We start from the raw sequence: 19796 nt of genomic DNA on the forward strand, positions 1-19796 counted from the left end.
TGAGCGTCTGACATCCATGCGGGATGCTGCAAAAATTTATAGCAGTCTTAGAGGGGAAACTCCCTCCCAAAATGTTTCAATGTTTTATTAAATATGTGAAAGGAAAGTTTCCTTTCTACTGGACCAAGGCCCAGAGCCTCCATGGAGCCTCAGGGAAGGTGGCAAAACCTCTTGGGAAAGCCCACAAATGAGTAAAATTAATAGAAAGTTTTGTTTCTTAATCTGATCCCTTTCTGATGCCGGTAGGCTGCATGGCACAGGAACCAAGCCTGCTTCATTCACAGTGGACTTGCCCAGGGCCTGGTGTGGGCCTGGACACCACTGCCCCTCTGTCAACACTCTGTCCAAAGCCAGAGGAAGGGGGCAGCTTTCTGCAACCTTGTCTGGAAGCCAGGTTCACAGGCCAGCCGTCATGCTGGGTATGCAGGAGAGGCCAGGGAGCAAAGGCTCTGCCTCTGGAAGTCAACATGACAGGCATTGTCATGGTGGACAACATGGGCACCATGCTGTCACCTCTCAGTCTCCGGGACTGCTGTGAGCTTGGCATTATCCTTCCCATTACAGAGGAGAAAATGGGCTCAAAACCGGGGAATTAGGGCCTAACCCCCAAACAGCACATTCCTGCAATGGTCCTCAGTGGACTCGGACAGGCAGAGACCCTCCTGGGCTCAAGGGCCTGGGAAGCCCCTCCAGGTGTAGAGATAAAGGGCCTGAGGTGTGGGCAGGACCCAGGTGGGGCGCCTTCTTTTGTGGTTGCAGTTTTCTCACCTTTGGAATGGAGATGCTTGACGGTCTCTGGTTGGTTATGGACAGAGCCTGGCCCACATGAGCAAGTGGTTCTGCTCTGGAACTCCAGTCTAAATGCCAGACCACCGGGGCTGGGGATTCCTCACCCTTGGCTGTCTTGGGCAATGATCGAGGACTATGGGACCTGCTGCCTACTTTCCCTCACTATGTCCTTCCCGCTGCCCAACAAACATCAGAGAACAACCATCCCGAACCAGCAGGAGTGGACATGAAGACCAGAGACAAGGCGCCAGGAAGGAGCCCTGGGTGGGAAGAGCTGGCATTTGTTCAGCGGGCTGAGACGGCTGAGCGGGACTGCCTGAGGGCATCCCCAGGGCAGCCTGATAGCCCCTCCATCCTCTGAGCTTGACCGTTTATTTTGCAGACAGTCTCCATCCTGGAGCAGCGGTTGACACTGACAGAAGACAAGCTGAAGCAGTGTCTGGAGAACCAGCAGCTAATCATGCAGAGAACACCACCATGATCAGGGGAACAAGAATCAAGAGCTCGGTCGATTTGGGGGGTGACAGGCCGGGGATTTGTGCTAGGGAACTTGGGTAAATAAATAGAGGGGATTCAGCTCTGGGAATCACATCCATCCCAGAGCCCCAGGGGTCCTGCACCTCTGCCCTCCACCCAAGCTGTCCGCACCTGGAGACTCTCCACTTGGCTGTGGGAGGCCCCACATACCCACAGATGACCACGTTTAGTTTAATGTGAAGGAGCCACTTGAAAATGTTTGCTACCTTGGAGTCCTAAGTGGAGTCCACTTTTCCCTTACGAACCTTTCTACCGTATGACTGGCTTCCCCCACCGACCTTTCCCAGCGTAGAAATGGACTACTCATTGGTTGGATGAGCCAGGAGTTTCCTATAAATCTGACAAAAGGCCCAAAGTGGGCCCATCTGTGTCTGATTTACCCAGGAACAAGCACTCTGGAGAGGGGGGTGGCTTTGCAGTGGCCTTGATTTCTGCCCCACACATGTTCAGTGGGGCCTGATGGCTTCCTCCTCTGCATGCATGAGGGCAGAGGAAACTGAACATTAAAACGGACTTGATGGAGCTCGTCAGTGAAATGGCTTGTTCTGAGTGAGACCTAGTCCCCCCATTCCCAGGACCTATAAAGGGAGAATGAAAATGGCTTCTTGGGAGGGCCCCTGCCAGGATCACCTCTGAAGCCCAGCACACCCTGTTTGCAGCCGTTCGGGGTCTTCAGGAGCAAGGACAGCCAGAGCCCCTGCCTACACCCTGTCCCTCTGGCTGGCCTGGCTGGCTGCTTCAGCTGAGACCTGGAGGCCTCAGGCACCTGCCTTTCCTCTTGCTCGTGAGGGTTCCATAGTCAGCTTCCGCTGCATCCTTGCAGGAAAGCCAGGCAAGTGTTTCCCATATGTCTGGGTGTCGTCCATGCCTTATGCATTCAGCTTCTTGGGGCCCAGCCAGCCAGAGAGGTATTTACCCTCCAACACACCTGCCCTGCCCTGGGGCCTGGGGGCAGGGCGGTGTTAGATCTTCCCGGGAGCTGTCAGTACCAAGCAGCTAATGAGGTTCCCAGCCTCTGCAGCTTCCAGGTGGGAGCAGAGTCTGAACACCTAAGAGCCTGGGCTGACAAGAGGCAGCCTATGTTGAGTACCGATGAACGACAAGCCTGGAGGAGCTGCCTCTTCCACCTGGATGAGGAGAGAGCTGTAGTCTGCAGTTAGGCCTCAGGCTCTGCCTTTGGTCGAGCCGTGTGACCTCAACGTGGTGACATAACCTCTCTGAGCCTCAGGTTCTTGTGTCAGGTGGTGGTGGTAACCACCCCACCAGGTGGCGATGAGGTAGGTACTTAACAGAGGCCTGTGGCTCCCCGCCCCTATCAGTCCCTCTAGGACGATGTGGGAAGAGGCTGCAGGCTCAGGACGCTTTGGAGGCCCCCAGGAACCTGCTGCAGTCTTCCCACGTGGCCCTGCTAGTGTGTAGAAGAGCCTGGAAGTCCTGCTGGTCTAAATTGGCAGGTAAGACCCTTGGCTGTCTCGGGAGGTCATGGGCTCCCCGTCCCTGGAGGCTTTTAGGGAGTCTGGGCAATGCTAAGTCAGCTTGCTCAGAGGGGACACAGCTTGTGGGGCCAGGCTTGTCATCCCCTCCCATGCTGGCTGCCCTGCCACTGATGAGACATTGGCTGCCATGTTGCAGCCAGTGGAGCTGGAGCTCCCAGGTGTTGGGGCTGTGGTGATCCGAGCAGCCAGGCCAGGCGAGATCCTCTCCAAAGACACAGATGGTGCAACAGGACAGCAGCAGGGTCTCCAAGGCATTGTGTAGCAGCTCTGCTCACAGGCCAGGCAAGGGTTGCCACCCATCGTGTCTTCAGTTTACACCAGGATCGAGTTTCGAATTTTTCTCTGAAATCTCCCTTTCTCTGTGGGAGAAAATGAGGATTTTTGAGGGTCTGCTAGGGATTTGGGAAGTGGGCTGGGAGGTAGTGGTGTACTGTTTTCCCCTGGAAGTCCCATCACCATTGTCAGATGTAAACAGTCTGGAGAGGGGTACTCACCACCACCCCCACACACAGCACACCCCTTGTCTGGTAGGACAGTATTGTTATGTCCTGGGACAGTCCGACCTGGACCCTCCCAGATGGAGGTGGGCCAGAGCTGTGGCCATGGGCTTCTGGGAGGGCTTTGCACGAGTGGCCCGGGCCAAGCCCTCCTGAGGGGTTTCCTGCCACTCACACCTGCCTTGACGGAGCCACCAGACAGATCTGGAACTGGGGAGAAGGATGGTTCTTGGAGAGCTGCATATGTCTTTAAAACAGCACAGAGACCTGCCATCTCCAAGCCTGGGGGTCAGTGTGTGTGACCTCGCCAAGGCAGAGCTGTGAGGGCTCAGGCTCACATTTGGCCATGTTGTTCCCCAAAGAGTTCCTTTTTTTGCTCATGTGGGGCCTGACCCAGGACCTCACTGCTCTGAGAATCTAGGGGCCAGGTTGCTCCTGGCGGGAGGGAGACAGAAAACCCTAGGGTGCTCTGACCGCTCTGGGGACTGTCTGTCTAGCCTCAGTTCCAAGCCCCGCCCCCGTGAAGGTGCTGCAGGCCTCCGAGCTGGGCAACAGGGTCTGGGCTGGTGGCAGGCAGGACTGACTATGGGGCGGTTGGGGAGGGGCCCTTATAAGCACAGGAGGAGTGGGGAGGCCTAGCGGGGCTTGAGGTGGCTCGGCCCAGTTGAGGGCCACATGACAGGGCCTGTGGCGTCTCCCCACATGACACTCCCTACTAGCCCTCCCAGGCAGCTCCCCTGTGGCCGGGGGCTCTTCCCCATCCCCCACCCATGCTGCCAAGCTCAGAAGCAGCCCCTGGAAATGTAAATGCCTCAGCTCAGCCGTCATCTCTCCTAATTTTGGATTTTGGTAACTGAGCTCCCAGAAAACCAAATTGCAATTGTGTGTGTGTGTGTGTGTGTGTGTGTGTGTGTTAGGAAGATGTGTTTAGGTTAGTGGGGTTTTGTTAGGAAGTACACCTCAGTGGCAGTTCCCAGCCCCCACCCCCATCCCTTCACCCCCTAATTTTCCTAACATGTGAAGTGAAAGAACAGGTGTCTGTGATTTAAATTGCAATCCCCCACCTACCCTGTGCCAGATCCTCAGGGTTCCAGGGATGAATCTGTACTCCCTGCCGGAGAAACTGAGGGAGGCAGCTCAGGTAGGCTGGAAGACCAAGCCAGAAGGCAGCAGCTGAGTCCAACCCCTGCCCATGGCAAGCCTGCCGCCCTTCATTACTGAGTCACCACTCCCAGGGGTACCTGACAGACTAAGTGCTGATGGATCCCTGCAGGCCTGTGTCCCTCCAGAGACTTGAGTAGCATGAGCCAGCCTGTCCTGGAAACTGCCATTCTCCCGCCCAGCACCATCCTTGTCCTCTGTCCCATGATCTCAGCGGGGGCGCGCTGCGTGACGGCAGGCTGGCAAGAGGGCAGAGCAGGGGAGTCCGGGTCGCTCTGGGAGTCAGGGGCACCACCAGAGTCCAAATCCCGGCTCTGCCCCCCGCTAGCTCCATGACCTTGAATGAGCTCAGTAACCTTGTGGAGACCATTTGTGAGCTAGTGCCCGTCTCATCAGGCACATGAGGCGCTCAGAGGGAGAATGTGCTCCGTGTGTGACTAGAGGGAGACTTCTGGCGGGTCCGACCCCTTCCCTGGGACTTGGCCTGTATGTCCATGGGGATGGAGTCTGGTGGTCCCAGAGTCCTTCTGGCTCTGCAATTCTGGGTGGCCAGGGTTACGGTCTCTTGACCCCGTGGCCCGTGCTACGGGGATCCCCAGTGGTGAGGAGGGAGTTGGGCCGGCAGACAGCCTTGCCCCAGCTGAGGAGGCAAGCCCTCCAAGCCCACCTCTTCTGCTGTCACCAAGGCCGAGGCCGCCACTAGGGCCAGCACAGGCTTGCGGGTGGGTGTTTGCGATTGCCGGGAATCCCGGAAGCCCAGCCCGCTGAGCAAGCGCAAGCATGGTGAGTCGCACTATCCCAGCTCCCTGTCATTACCCTCATCTTCCTCAACGATCTGCTCAAGAGGGGCCCCTAATGGCTCCTGCCTTAACTGGTGGGTGGCCATTTAAGCGGGACAGAACTGGGCCCCGGGGTTTTCTCCAAGCACCCCCTCTCCACCCCACCCCGCCCCATGCTGCCGAGGAGGGAACCACCTTGCCAAGGCGTCAGTGTCAGGCAGGCGGGCCCCTGCTCACTTCCTGTGAGCATCACCGCCCTGACACAGGGCCTTGTTCCATTGCTGAGTGGCCTCCAGCCCTAGCACCCCGGGCTCACTCTGCCGGCCACTCTGGGGGAAGTCTCTCTAGAGGCCCAGAACGTGGGCGCTCACAGCCATACTCGTGCTCGAGATGAGACTGGAGCCAGGCCAGACAGCCTGGGGCAAAGCCATGAGGAAGCTTTCTGTGCCGGCCCCTCCTCCGCTGTCAGCTGCTGTGTGGAAACACTCTCCCCGACCCTATTTACAGAGCAAGGCTGGGGAGTGGTTTCACTTCAGGTGAGGCCACCTTGAGGCCCTTCTGCCTGGGCGATGCCTGTAGCAGGAGGCCTCCCCCCGCCCCCACTGTCTCCTACCACCCATGAGAAATCTGAGCACTGTTGGATGGGGGACCTGGGCAGGAGAGGAAGTCACATCTTCCGGCAGCTTTCCTTTCTCAGTCCTAAGCTGCTCTTGCAGGCACAAGTGCCTGTTCCTGAAAGTGGGACTTTGATATCTCTCATGGGTGCTCCGTGGGCAGAGGCTTGGCCTGCAGGAGTTGGGCCCATGTCAGCAGTGTCACTCAGCCAACATACTGACATCAGCCCCTGGCCATCTCCATCCTTCCTCAGCTGGGCACCTGGACTCAGCTGAGGAATGGAGACTGACTTCAGACCTGTGGCCGTCCCTGAGCACCTGGGGCCCACGTTCACCCAGTCCATGTTGTTCTCCTGGTCTCAGGCCTGGCCAAGGGCACAGGTGCCCTGCAGCTGCTCTGCTCACCTGGCCTCTCTTCCAGATCTCTGCCCTGCCCCTGCCCTTCCCTGGCTAGGCTCAACCCAGGGCCTTGCCTTGACCTGGCAGGCCTCTCTGGAACCATCCAGCTCCCCCAGAAGCTCCTGTGATGCCCCACCCCACCTCTGCACCGAGCCCCTCAAACTGACCCCAGCCAGAGCCACCCGAGGACATGCCCTCATGCCCAGGGTTGGGATGGGAGTGCTGATCGTGTTCCCCGGGGCCAGCACACCCCCCACCCCTACCCTCACCCCCAGGATCATTCTCCATGACAGCTGCTGCTGGATTGGCTCCCCCAGAAGCCTCTGGAACTTGGAGCTAGGGAAGCAATGTAATTAGTCTTCCCAGACCCTCCAGGCAGCAGCTCACATGTGCCTGCTAACTGGAAACAGAAGGTGCTTTCTGTTGCAGAGGCCTGGGCTGGCCCGCGTCTGGGCTGCTGCTGTGGGACTTCTTGGCTGCAACTCTGAAGTTGACCTTTGCTCCCAGGATTGCGCTGGTTCTGGGGTTGGGTCCAGTTCCCCTCACAGTTGGGGTGTGCTAGGGTCGTTTGTGAGGTTCTACAAGGATGCCCATGCCCTTTGAGACATGTCCCAAAGATTCCTTTTTTTCCAGTTTTAATATTTTTTTATTGAAGTATAGTTGATTTACAGTGTTGTTAATTTCTGCTATATGGCAAGGTGATTCAGCTATACATATATATATACATTCTTTTTTTAATGATCTTTTCCATTATGGTTTATCATAGGATTTTTGTTGTTGTTTGGGGCTGTGTCAGGTCTTAGCTGCGGCACGCGGGATCTTCGTTGTGGCATGCGGGATCTTTCATTGTAGCATGCGGGCTTCTCTCTAGTTGTGGCCCACAGGCTCCAGACTGCATGGGCTCTCTCGTTGTGGTGCATGGGCTCCAGAACACGTGGGCTCAGTAGTTGCACTCCGCGGGATTAGTTGCTCCGTGGCATGTGGGATCTTAGTTCCCCAACCAGGGGTCGAACCCATGTCCCCTGCTTTGGAAGGCAGATTCTTAACCACTGGACCACCAGGGAAGTCCCATATCATAGGATATTGAATACAGTGCTCTGTGCTATACAGTAGGACCTTGTTTATCCACTCTATGTATAAAAGCTTACATCTGCTAACTCCAAAGTCCACTCCATCCCTCACCTAACCCCCTCCACCTTGGCAACCACAAGTCTGTTCTCTATGTCTGTGATTCTGTTTCTGTTTCATAGATGGGTTCACTTGTGTCAGATTTTAGATCCACATATAAGTGATATCATATGGTATTGGTCTTTTTGTCTGACTTACTTCATTTAGTAGGATAATCTCGAGTTGTGTCCATGTTGCTGCAAATGGCATTATTTTGTTCTTTTTTATGACTGAGTAGTATTCCATTGTGTATATGTACCACATCTTCTTTATCCATTCATCCGTCGATGGACATTTAGGTTGTTTCCATGTCTTGGCTATTGAATAGTGCTGCTATGAACATAGGAGTGCATGTACCTTTTTGAATTCTAGTTTTGTCTGGATATATGCCCAGGGGTGGGATTGCTGGATCATATGGTAATTCTATTTTTAGTTTTCTGAGGAACCTCCATACTGTTTTCCACAGTGACTGCACCAACTTACATTCCCAACAACAGTGTGGGAGGGTTTCCTTTTCTCTACACCCTCTCCAGCATTTATTGTTTGTAGACTTTTTGATGATGGCCATTCTGACTGGTGTGAGGTGATACCTCGTTGTAGTTTTGATTTGCATTTCTCTAATAATCAGCGATGTTGAGCATCTTTTCATGTGCCTATTGGCCATCTGTATTTCCTCCCAAAGCTCCTGTTGGGATAATTGCCTCTGGTTTGGGGGAACCTCAGCTATGGAGGCCCCTCTGGTGAGGGAAGGGGGCTTAGGCTGGGGCAGGTCAGGTGAGAGCCCTTCCAATCTGCCCACCACTCAGGCCATCCTGAGCTAGCCCCACAAGGAGCCAGGACCTGCTGAGATGATGCCTGCTCCTTTCCTGCCTGGTCTACTTCTGCCCTTGGCCCACTCCCTCTGTTCTCAACATAGCAACCAGAGTCGGCTAAGCTGTAAGATTAAAAAATAATAATAAAAAGAAAACTTGTAAGATAGTTCATGCCATCCCTGCTCAACCCCTTCCAGCAGTTCCCCAGCCTCCTTCAAGTATAGGCCACAATGCTCACCACAGCCAAGAGGCCCTACTCAATCCTGCCCATTCCCCCACCCCCATCTCCTACCACCCTCCACCCTCCCTTCATGCCCCTCCCACCACGCCAGCCTCCTGATTATTCCTTGGACACACCAGGAACATTCCAGCCCCAGGGCCTTTGTACCTACCGTCCCTACTGCCAGGAATGCTCTGACTTTACCTTTCTGTGCCTTGGCCTCCTCATCCACAGCAATGGGGTAAGAGTAGCACTGGCCTCACAGGGCTGAGGGAAAGATGTGCTCTCACAATTCACACAAAGCTCTAAGAACAGACTTTGTGCCTGCAGGGCTCCAATCCATGGCCTGGGGAGGTGGCTGGAGGTGGGTGGGGGCTGAAGGTCTGGGCCCCCAGCATCAGAATGCTACAGGCCAGCCAGCTGACTACAAGGCCTACTCCAGGCTCAGCCTTGGTCAGCTGACTAGAAACCTGGGGTTCAACCAGTGTTCCTGGGAGGGACACCCTTTGTACCCCATGAGGCCCTCAGTCTGCTCCCTAACCACCATGGGTCTCTCTCATTGGACACCCCACTCCACATGCCAACATGGCTCCTAGACAGCCTTTTCCTAATGAGGCTTCCAGCCACCAGGCCAATCTGAATGGCCAGGCATGGCCCCCACTGGACAGGGAGGGAGGGTGGGGCAGCCAACCCACATGCCAGGCCTCCCTGCCCACCTGCTAGCCGAGAGGGGCAAAGGTGGGGGTCAGGGCTGACAGGTCAGTGGCCTCGCTGCATCCAGGGCTCTCTGGTTGGGTAGGGGTAGCTGGGCTGGATCTGAATGAGGATCTTGCTGCTGGCCAGCTGGCTGGCTGTGGAGGGGCTTCATCATGCCCCCATGGGCCCTCCCACCCACCTGGTTCTATCCTGCCTCTAATGGCTCAGAACCCCAGTCAAGCAGGGCCAAGGATTTGGGGCTTTTTCTGCCTGGAGAGGAGTGGGCCCTCTAAGGGGTCTCCCCCCAAGACTGCTGGCCTGGGGGCCTCCTGCAGGGGCTGGGAGCCTGGCAGCCACCTTGTGGGGGTGGGCACAAGACTTCTGGGGAGAGTCTTCCCTCCACTCCCCCTCCCCCTGGCTTCCTCCTCCAAACACATGTTTCCAGTCCCCTCTCAGGCCCCTCTCCCCATCCCCCAGCCCCTTCCCATTTCCTCTCAGAGGCCCTCACTCGCATGTGGAACTCATTAGGAGACCCTCAGAGCTTGTAACCCAACTCTGGCCTGGGCTTGAGGAGGGGGCCCTGTCCACAGCCCCCATGCTGAGAGGACCAGCCTCCCTGTCTGGCCCCTGTCTGGCCCTGTGCAGCCTTGAGCTAGAGACCACAGGAGCTGGTCATGGCCAAGAGCTGGCTGCTGCTGGTTGGGGGAAGCTGGCCAGGCTCCGACTCATCTCTGCCCGGTGCCCATTTAATCATCCTAGCCTCCCAGGAGCCGGGCTGGGATGGCAGTCGGACCTGCTGGTGAAAAGCAGACCTCAGGGCGCCTAGAGCCGGCCAGAGGGAGGGTGTGGGGTTCTGAGCAGCTACTTGATGATCCTCAGCTTCTCATCTGAAAATGAGAAAGGAAGTCCAGGGAAGAGAACATGGTATGAGCAGCCACTGGGCAAGACAAGGCTATTTTCTCTCCTGAAGGACAGGCTGAGTGCACAGTCCCACGGGCTGGGAGTGGAGATTATGCAAGAAACTGATGCTGTGGTCACCAGAGTTTGGGAAATGCCAGATGAACAAAATTAGGCCAGCTATATCCCTGCAGGACTTCTCAGAGCCTTTAACACACTCCTATGCTATGCAGCTGGGGCCACAGAGTTCACAGTGTTTTTCAGACATTTGACCACATGACCCTCTCTATGAGGTGGGCCTAGTGTTCTATGGATCCCACTTTGGACAGTTCTACAGGGAGAGCCCTGAGGAGGCAGGAGCCATGGGTCAAAGACCCCTGATGGGAAAGCTCCCTGAGGGTCAGAGCAGGGGCTGTTGTCTGCTGGGTCTGAGCGAAGGGTGGGAGTCAAATGGTGGTGACAGCTAAGGAAGGGTGAGCAGGAGGCAGCAGGGGGCTGGTGTGGCTGAGACTTGGAGGTAGGACCAGGCTGGAGCTTGGCCAGGGCCTGGTGACTCCGCTTCCCTCCCTCATGGCAGGTGGGTAGGCAGGGGTGGACACAGAGGCAGAGGCATGAGGCTGGTGGGCAGGGCCTTGCCCCATGGGGTGTTGGGCGTGTCCATGGCCCCACATCAGCCTCAGGACAGGGCAGCCACCAGCTGCAGGTTCAGAAGAGTTGCTGTCTCCTCTCTGTTTCTCTTCCTGTTGGAGCCAGCCTCTGCTCAGAGTCTGTTCTGCCCACACTCCCCGGCACAGCTGCTTACAAGCCCCCTTCCCAGGCCTCCCCTCCAGGACTCCTTCCCACAGGGGTCACTGCCTGCCCCCGGGGCCCTCTCCCCACTGTCCAGGCATAAGAGGGCTCAGCAGGGGGACATGAGCTCAGCCCTGGACTGGAGCCTTCACACAGCATGTTTCCTCCTGCCTCAAGCAGCCTCGCATGGTGTACAGTACCCCATTCTGTAGAGGAGGAAACAGGCCTGGAGAGGGGAGGCCGGTGGTGGAGTCAGCATTACAGACAGGCTCCCCAGTCTCCACCTCTCCCATCTTACCCATGCCCTGTCCCAACACACATGGCACACTCACACCTTGGTCATCTGAGGGCCACAATGGGTTGTCCTGCTATGTCCAGCGCAGGGTCTGGCAGGTGGTCAGCACTTGACCTCGTCTGGTACAGGTGTCAGGCCAAGGCACTCCTGCAGTGCATGGGGGTGGTTGGGAGTCTGTGCCCAGCCCCTTAGGCGAAAGAGACCCTTCCCTCTGACAGTTCCGAGGCAGAACCTGCCTAGCTGCCCCGCACCCCCGGGAGTTAGGGTAGGCAGAAGGTATTGCCCCACTTTATAGATGAAGAGGCTGGGGCACCTCCAGGGGCCACCCAAGTCCACAGCAGCACCCCAGATCCGGGGGTTCCAGCTGCCTCCTACGTGGGAGCTCTGTGTCCCAGTAGTGCTCATGGCCTGGGGAATTCAGCCACTCCCCAGCCTGAGTTCTTGGGCCTGGCCTGTTGTTTCCGGGGAGGTTTTGACAGAGAGTTCCAGCTCTGGCCAAACTGCCTTCTCAATGCCTCACCCCCACCAGCCCTGGTCTCGGAGCCACCCCTATGGCTCAGGCCAGAGGGCTGTCCCATCTGGCAGTGGGGGTCAGGGCAGTGCTGGCTTCTAATGGGAGACTGCATGAGCCATGGCAAGGGGCAGGGAGGTGGGAGGGGGGCCTTAAGCAGAGCTGATCCCTGGTCTTCCCTGTAACAACTTCAGAGGGCCCCACTAGGAGCCCTGAGAGTTCACTGGTCCCTCTTCTCTCCCAGAGGACCCTAGTCTTTTCAGGGAGGGAGTATCCCAGGTTTGAGGGCATGTGCCCCTCTGGCAGGAATAGGGCTGGGTGAGGCCACATCAAGAAGGGGAGTTCCCCAGACTGTTTCCTAGTGCTGCCACCCGTGCCTGCCTACCTGAGAACATGGCACATAGAGCTCCAGGCGACCGCTGGACAGCTGAGCCCATATGGGATGGTGTTGGGCATGAAACCTAGAATAGGGCTGAGCGCTGAGGCCTCAACACAGCAACCTTGTGTCAGGGCCAGGCCAGCTGGTTCCCAGGCCATTTCCCCAACCTCATCTTGGTCACATGATCACCATCACTGTCACCATCAATGCCTTATAGGAGGAATTCCTGAAAAACGGCTGTGTGGACTGATGGGGAGGGGACCAGACAGGCCCAGGCTGGCAGTAGGCAGATGCTAATGAGGCAATTAGGCCTGGCAGCTACAGCGAGACCTACCAGGCACCGCCCTTTGGCCCACCCGAAGCAGACCCAGCCCAGACCCCTGGCACATCCGCCTGCCAGGTGCCCTGGGAATTCCCAGCCCCCTTCGCCCTCCCAGCCTCAGAGGTTGGATTGGCTTTACTGTCAGGAGCCTGCCACAGCTGGCTCTCCTAATCAAAAAACCATAGCTGGTTTGGCGAAGACGGACCAGGGCACCACCCCGGACTCCATCATTGCTCCTTGCCTTTGCTCTGGCTGGGAATCCCTGCCCGAGTCACCCTCCTGCCCCCCACCCCTGCTCAAACCACTGGGGCTCCAGGCCCTTCCTGGCAGAGGTGGCTTCAGAAGGATCAGAAGCTTCGAGTGGGAGGCCAAGGGTGATACGGTGGCTAGAGGCCAGCAGCCAAGGACCCCTGCTCCTCTAAAGCCCTGGCTTCCATCCCTCAGAGCCCCAGGTGGGCTCATGAGGTGCTGCCCACAAGCCCTAAAGTGTCATAAAATGGAGGGAAGATCAGCCCAGGGCAAAGATTCTGGTGAGCGGCATGCAAGAGGAAAGGGCTTGCCTTGACCTATGACTTTGGGGCAGGGAGCCAGCCCAGCCAAACTTACCTGAGTCCTTTTCCTCTCTCCTCTGCCTTCCTCCAAACCCCAAGGAAATCAGAGCCAGCTGCCTGGTTTCTTGGGGCTGTTGAGCTGTTTCTCCTGGCCCTCTAGGGATGACCTCAGTGTCAGCAGATGGGGCTTCCCCCACCCATCCCAGCCCCTCTTCCAGGCTTGAGAGTGGTGGTATGCAGGACTGGAACCCAGGCTTGGGACCTGAGGGACCCTTGGGTCCACCAGGAGGTGGGAGTTTGGGCTCAATTTGCAGAGGAAGGATAAGCTGCACCAGAGTTGTGGGTGGAGTGCTCTCTCTGAAACAGGGAAATTGAGGCCTGCAGCCCAAGGGCAAGGATGAGGCCCTGCCAGACATGGTGGGAGCGGGGAGCCATCCCTTCATGGTAAGAAGCCTTCTGACTCTGGGCAGGTCATGCAGGACTGGCTGAGGCCCAGGTGGAGAATGGAAGTGAGAGGTTTCTGGAATCCTCCAGTGTGGCAGAGAAGAGCCAAAGGCATTTTAAATCACAGGACCATGTGCTCATGGCTGACAACACAGAGTCCAGAAGAAAGGCGGGATCCCACTTCCCGGTGCCCGCCCCCCCCCCCCCCCCCGGCTCTGGAGGATGAGCTGGTTTGGGGGTAAGGATAAGCAGGTAGTCAAAGGAAAGAGCCAGGACAGGAGGGCTCCAACAAGCAGACCAGTGAGTGCAAAGGCCCTGAAGAGAGCAAGATGATGTAGGGGCCTGGGATGGGCAACCAGAGAATCCTGGACCCTGATGGGAGGCGAGGAGGTGGGGAGAGGGGCCGTGCCAGATCACTGAGGGCCATGCTGGCCTGTGCCCGGATGGTGGGAAGCTTCAGAGCAGGGGTGGACCAGGTCTGATTCTCAAAATATCCCTCTGGGGCTTCCCTGGTGGCGCAGTGGTTGAGAGTCCGCCTGCCGATGCAGGGGACACGGGTTCGTGCCCCGGTCCGGGAGGATCCCACATGCCGCGGAGTGGCTGGGCCCGTGAGCCATGGCTGCTGAGCCTCGGAGCCTGTGCTCCGCAACGGGAGGGGCCGCGGGGGTGAGAGGCCCGCGTACCGCAAAAAAAAAAAAAAAAGATCCCTCTGGCTGCTGGGTGGGGAGGCTGCGAAGAAGGCTAAGGAGATGGTCCACGGGAGAGATAGGAGGGCCTGGACTGTGTAGTGAAAGTGGACAGATTCTGGGTAGGAAAGGATTAGCCATGGAAGTAGAAAGAGCATTTGATAGCACACATGCTATGTGCAGGATACAGCCCCCTCTCCTTATGGGGCGAGTAGCTTGCCCATGCCCCCACCCTGGCAGTGTTGGCCCCCTTCCACCCCAGTGACGGGAAACAGCTGGTAGAGCAAGGGGTTCCCTGTAGAGCCTGGAGCCAGGTAAGAGCCAGCTGGAAACCCCTGGGCTGGGGGAAAGGAGCTCTGGGTTGTTAGTCTGGGGCCCAGCCCCCTGCCACAGCTGGGGTTGTAACCATGGGCCTTAGTTTCCCCACCTGTCAAATGAGTTGACAGCCCTCCCAGGGCTGGTGCAAAGCCTGGACACGGGGCCAGAAGGAAACAAGACTTGAAACCGTCAGGTGGGCTCCTGATCAGTAAGACCACAGGGGCCTGTGTGTGGGAGCCCCAGGCAGGCATGTCCACCCTCCTACCAGACCGTCCTTCCCACTTGCTCGTGTTTATGTGTTTCCTTCCCATCACCTGGGCCACGATGACTCACCCCAGGCCCCATGGGTAAGTGAGTAACTGGCTGGGGCTGGAGCCAGGCCCTTGGGCAAGACATTTCCCTTCCTAGGCCTCAGTTTTCTCATCTGTAGAATGGACAGACAAGCCCTGCTCTGCTCACCTCACTGGGGACACTGGGGCAATGCGGGGCTGAGTTGGCGAACACTGCACTGGCATGAGGGCCATGGGGTAGGGCCTTTGTGCTGGGATCAGGCCTGCCTGACATCAGTCCCAAGTCAGCCAGCCCCGAGCAGGCCTTGAAATGTTCACTTGCCCAGGCTGACCAGCCCAGCAGACCCCCATACTCTGAGGGGAACCCCATGCCCAAGACAGCTTGGAACAGAGGGCAGTTGGGGTCATGAGAAAGGCCTGGCTGGGCCCCAGGACTCTGCATGACCACGTGGGGGACTCCAGTGATGAAGGGAGGCTCACACAGGGGAAGTCGCAGAGGGGAGGCTCCACTGGGTAGAGAGTGGAAAATGCTGGGCCCTGCAGGAGAGGACTCGGACCAGGAGCAGACTCTGCTGAGGTTAAGCAGGGCAGGCTTCCTGAGGCCATGGCCCCTCAGAAGCTGGAGATAATTTCGGGGGTAGGCATGGAATGAGGAAGTGTGTGGAGGCAGGGGTGCTGTGTCTGGGCACCGAGTAGGAAGCAGGAGGTGATCAGAGTGAAGTGAGCTGGGGGTGGGGACAGAGAAGCATAGCTGGTCTGGCTATGAATTGAGACGTTAGCAAAAAGGTTTTACCTCCCGTGTCTACCACAGTTGATCAACTGGTCCTGCCTGCTTGGAAGGGTTTTCAGGCCAGAGGATGGTTCAGCAAGTCCTGTGATTGACTAGTAATGCCTGCCAGGGATGAAACGTGGCCGAGTGGTGAGTCTTCCACACTGAGGCAGGCCCCAGTGGGCTGGTGTGTGGCTGGGAAAGGCATGCTCTCAAGTGAGTAGCCCCAGGGAGTCCACCTGGGGAGGTTGGCCAAGGGCCTGCAGTCACTGCTGGGTGGGGAGCAGGGAGAGAGGAATTACATATGTCTAGTTCCCCCTCTGAGGTCCCACTTCACTGCCCTGCACACTCCCTTGCTCAGGGCAGGTGCTCAGAAAATGAGCCTGAATGGGAGGGGAGGCTCCTCCAGAGGCAAGGCTGTCTTCGCTCTTCCCCTCCACCTTCTCCAGGTGGCTTTGGGGAGTTCCCAGATCTTCTAGGCCCTGGCTTCCATCCTGCCAGGTTTTGTTCTCTGATTTTCCTGGGTGTGGCCCTCTCTCCTGCTCCCCAGGGCCCTGACCTCCTACCCCCTCTGCCCCAACACCTGGGCAGGGCAGGGAGAGGGTGGATAGGCCGGGCCCCCAGCAGCAGAGCTGTCCCAGGCAACAGCTTCCCTGTGCCATGCTGCCATCACCCAGGGTCTGGCAGCCCCCTGCTGGGAGGCAGGCCGGGATGGACTTCTGTCCCATCCAGAACTAGTCACCACAGAGATCCCAGCAATGGCCAATATGGAAGGGTGAGCCCAGGTGACTGGAGGGCTGTGGGAGAAGAACATGGATTCCATCAGCCTGTAACAGCCTCTCTGGGTTATCTGTCTGTGGGCACCCCTCCAGCAAGAGTGGCAAGTGCCCACACATACAGGGTCTGTTGGCATGTGTGCATATCACAGTGAGTGTGTGTGTACATGTGTACTGTACATTTCTGCACTTGTGCATAGGTCTGTATTTGTGTATTTCTATGTACACGCTTATGTGCCTGTGAGCATATATGCATGTATAGGTAGATCTATGGGTGTTTGGGCCTGTCTTATGTGTCCTTACGGGTGTGTGTGTGTGTGCGTGCGTGCACATGCATGGATGTGTACAGCCAGGAGTTCTGTGCAGGGCAGGAGAGCTGCCAGGCTCTTCACAGTCCACTCCTGGCCTGGCTTAGACACTACTTGTTCTGACTGTAACCCAGGCAGGCACCTCACCAAGGGATGCGGGAGAAGCTGTCCCAAGGGTCAGGGGCAAGCATAGTGACCCCTAGTCTGGGTTTCAGGCAGGGCTCTGATGGCACATCTCCCCCAGCCTAGTGGAGCTGCCCTTGGCAGAGACTAGCTCTGTCACCAGCAGCAGGCATCACGGACTGGAGTGCCCTGCCCCAGCCCCTGCTCCAGCCCCTGCTCAGCTCTCATAGTGGGAAATAGACCTTGATTGGAAAGCTGCCCTCCTGGAAGCAAGCAGGAGCTCATCCCAAATTTGTGCTAGCCTCTTTAGGGTAGGAGGGCAAGAAACTGACCCTCCTCCCCTCCTGCCCCTCCAGCATATGCCACTCAAACATGCTGGCCCATCTCTAAGAAATCCAGGGGCAACAGTGAGAAAAGGAAAGTCTGCTTCCAAGATGCTTAAACTATTCTTGGTGACACGGCTCCTAGGTCACCATGCCATGTGGACATGTGTTTGGGGGGGGTGGTACACACCAGTTCATATCTGTTCAGTTCACATCAAACATCCCACCATCACAGCTAAGCCTTGCCGGGCTGGGAAGCCCCCTTCTCTGTGTGGCTCTGGGGCTGGATATGTGCAGACAGGGTAGGTAGCTCCAAACGTGCCTCATGGGTTTGGGCCTGGCAACTGGGGGACGAGGGATGAGACAGAGATGGCAGGAGGAGAAATGGCCTTGAGGAGGGGCAGGCATACCATTGGACATCCAAAGGGAGAAAGTCTGGTGGGCGGTGTAACCATGACTGTGATAGAGTCCAGAGCAAAGTTGGGGGGCAGGGGTCCTGGGATCACAGATCAGGGGGGCTAATCTAGCCTGGAGGATCAGAGGAAGCCTCCCTGAGGGTGACACCTGAGCTGGGATATTCTAGAAGGCAGGCAAAAGGTGAGGGCGAAAAAATGTCCTGACTGAGGGAAGAGCATGTGCAAAGGCCTGGAGGGGTGTGGGAGAGGGGTACAGCCCGCAGAGAGTTCAAACACACCCCACCCGCAGCTCCCCTCCTGAGACCCAATCACCCCCAGGGACTCACACCTGTTCTGGGGCCCCCCTGCCCCTCAGGGAGACCCTAGTGAGTGGGGCACCTCTCCCAGGGGCTGCAGGTGAGGGAGGGTCTGAACCTTGAAGGGCAGGAAAGGCCACATTCCTGAGGAGGAGGAATGTCTTTGATCCCAAGCTCTCACCCAAGGTACCAGGTCCCCTCTTCCAGTATCCTTGAGGGAGGGTCACAGGTGCAGAGCAAGGCCCTGGGCAGGGGCAGCTCTGGCCTCTTGCTGTCTGACCATAGGCAAGTTCTTGTTATGCTCTGAGCCGTGTATGTCAGAGGGTTCTGTGTCTGTCCCTTGCCCCCTTCCCTAAAACCCAAGGGCAGCCCTGCTGGGATCCACTTTACGCATTGTGTCTAGCGGTTCAAGACTGTAGGCAGGGCTTCCACTCAGGAACCAAGGCTTTGGGGCTCTCCTCCAGCCAGGGTGATGGGGGCCCAGGACCACTGCAGCATCTCCCATGGTCAGGCTAATTCTCTTCCACCCCTTTGCTCCCCCTGGCACCCCCTCCCCAGATGCTCTCCCTTCTCCTGTACTCAGTCAAACCCTGCCTCTTTTTACATCCCTGCGGGAGGATGCCCCCCAACCCCCAGGGAGTCTTCCCAATTCCACACATCCTCACAGGTCTCTCCTCCAGGGTAGCTGTCCCCGCTAGAGGAGTCCAGAGGGTGAGGGAGACTAGGGAGCCATCACAAGCTAATGTGAGGGGTGGTGGGCCTCCTCCCCTCTTCCGGGAGGGGCTTCCTCGTGCACGGGGGATGGAGACTGGGGGGGCACGGTGGAGGGTCCCCTCGCAGTTTTGCCCCCACTAGTGAGAACAATGGTCAACACCTCATCAGGCACTGCTCTAGGCGAAGCTCCAACAGGCCCCCAAGAAGCCCGTTGAGGAATGACTCACTGGCCAGCAGGTCCCCTCCCTTGTGGGTCTGCTCAGGCCTTTTGAGTGAGGTGCTGGTTGTCTCCATCCCTGACAACCAGCACCTGGACTACCGGCTAAGGGGCCTGGCTTCAGAGAACCACCCTCTCAGGCTGACAGATTTGTGATGGACTGGTTGGGCACTGTCCAGACCAGCACGATCCCACGTGGGGAAAATTGAGGCCCAGAGAGGTGGGAACCATAGTCGGGCCACACAACACGTCAGCAGGTGGCAGGGCAGAATCCACATCTAGGCCCCTCAGGCCCCGGGAGCCCTTTCCACTCGTCCTAGGTCCCCAGGGAAGTAGGCTCTGCCCAGCAACCCTAGGACAAGCCTGCGCGGGAGGCCAGAGACCTGATTCTCCTATCACCTCTCTGGGCATCGAATCTTGGGTGATAAGGCCACCTATGATTGCAGTGCTGTCATCTTGCTGGGAGTGTGACTGTGGGAGAGATCCCTGCTTCTTTTCGACACAGCCCTGCAGCGGGATGAAACCCTTCACATAGACTATCCTTCGCATGGACAAAGGGGGGTGGGGGGAGGGAGGTGGGCAGCGGGGACTAACCCAGGGCCGCCCCTCTTCGTGCCTTCCTGTCAGCGGAAAGCTCAAATCCTGCGGGTTCCAGAAGCACTCCCTTCGGCAAATCTCAAGCGCCACCGCCCTTCATCTCTGACGCTAACCTCCCTCCAGCTGGGTGTAGAGGCAAGGTGGCGGGGAGCTGACCAGCCTCGGGCAGAGTGGGAAGGATAAACCCCAAGGATGTGGGAGCACTCCGCCCAGCAGGGGACGGACCAGACGAACCGCAGGATCAGCCGCGAGCTCCCTCCCGACGCAGACAACCCTGACTCAGTAGGGAAAGTGCGGCAGGCCCTGCGCACGCGCACCGTTCGAGTCGAGCCGCTTTGTTCCAGCGCTACCTGCGGATCCATTCACCTACTCCGCCTAGGCAGCCTGCGAGCCGATACACAGCGCTCGCTGAGACCCCGCCCACTTCCCGCGCTGGGTGGAACTTTCGGCGGGCCCCGCCTTCCTCTCTCCGCCCCACCGTCTCCTTCGGCCGCGATTGGCCATCTGCGTGGCGCACTCCCGCCTACCGCGAAAGTTGATTGGTGCGTTGGGAGGTGGGAGGAGGAGAGCCGATTAAAGAGGATCCCCCCAGCACCCGCTCCCGTGGA

General features: G+C 57.7%; 1 protein-coding gene across 2 annotated transcripts in view; it reads left to right on the plus strand.

Annotated features, from left to right (window-relative positions):
- POC1A (POC1 centriolar protein A) overlaps positions 1-1270 on the plus strand; it is a gene marked incomplete at both ends in the record, with an annotated part of 75609 nt that extends 74339 nt beyond the window's left edge. For both annotated transcript variants that reach the window (XM_082847806.1, XM_082847807.1), the window contains one exon: positions 1172-1270. In XM_082847806.1, coding sequence (XP_082703932.1) covers positions 1172-1270 — 99 coding nt within the window. The remainder of the gene's footprint in view (positions 1-1171) is intronic.
- Between the last annotated feature and the right edge of the window lie 18526 nt (positions 1271-19796).

The sequence above is a fragment of the Leucopleurus acutus genome (genome assembly GCF_964270905.1).
Source record: "Leucopleurus acutus genome assembly, chromosome: 10".
In the NCBI taxonomy this organism is placed as follows: Eukaryota; Metazoa; Chordata; class Mammalia; order Artiodactyla; family Delphinidae; genus Leucopleurus; species Leucopleurus acutus.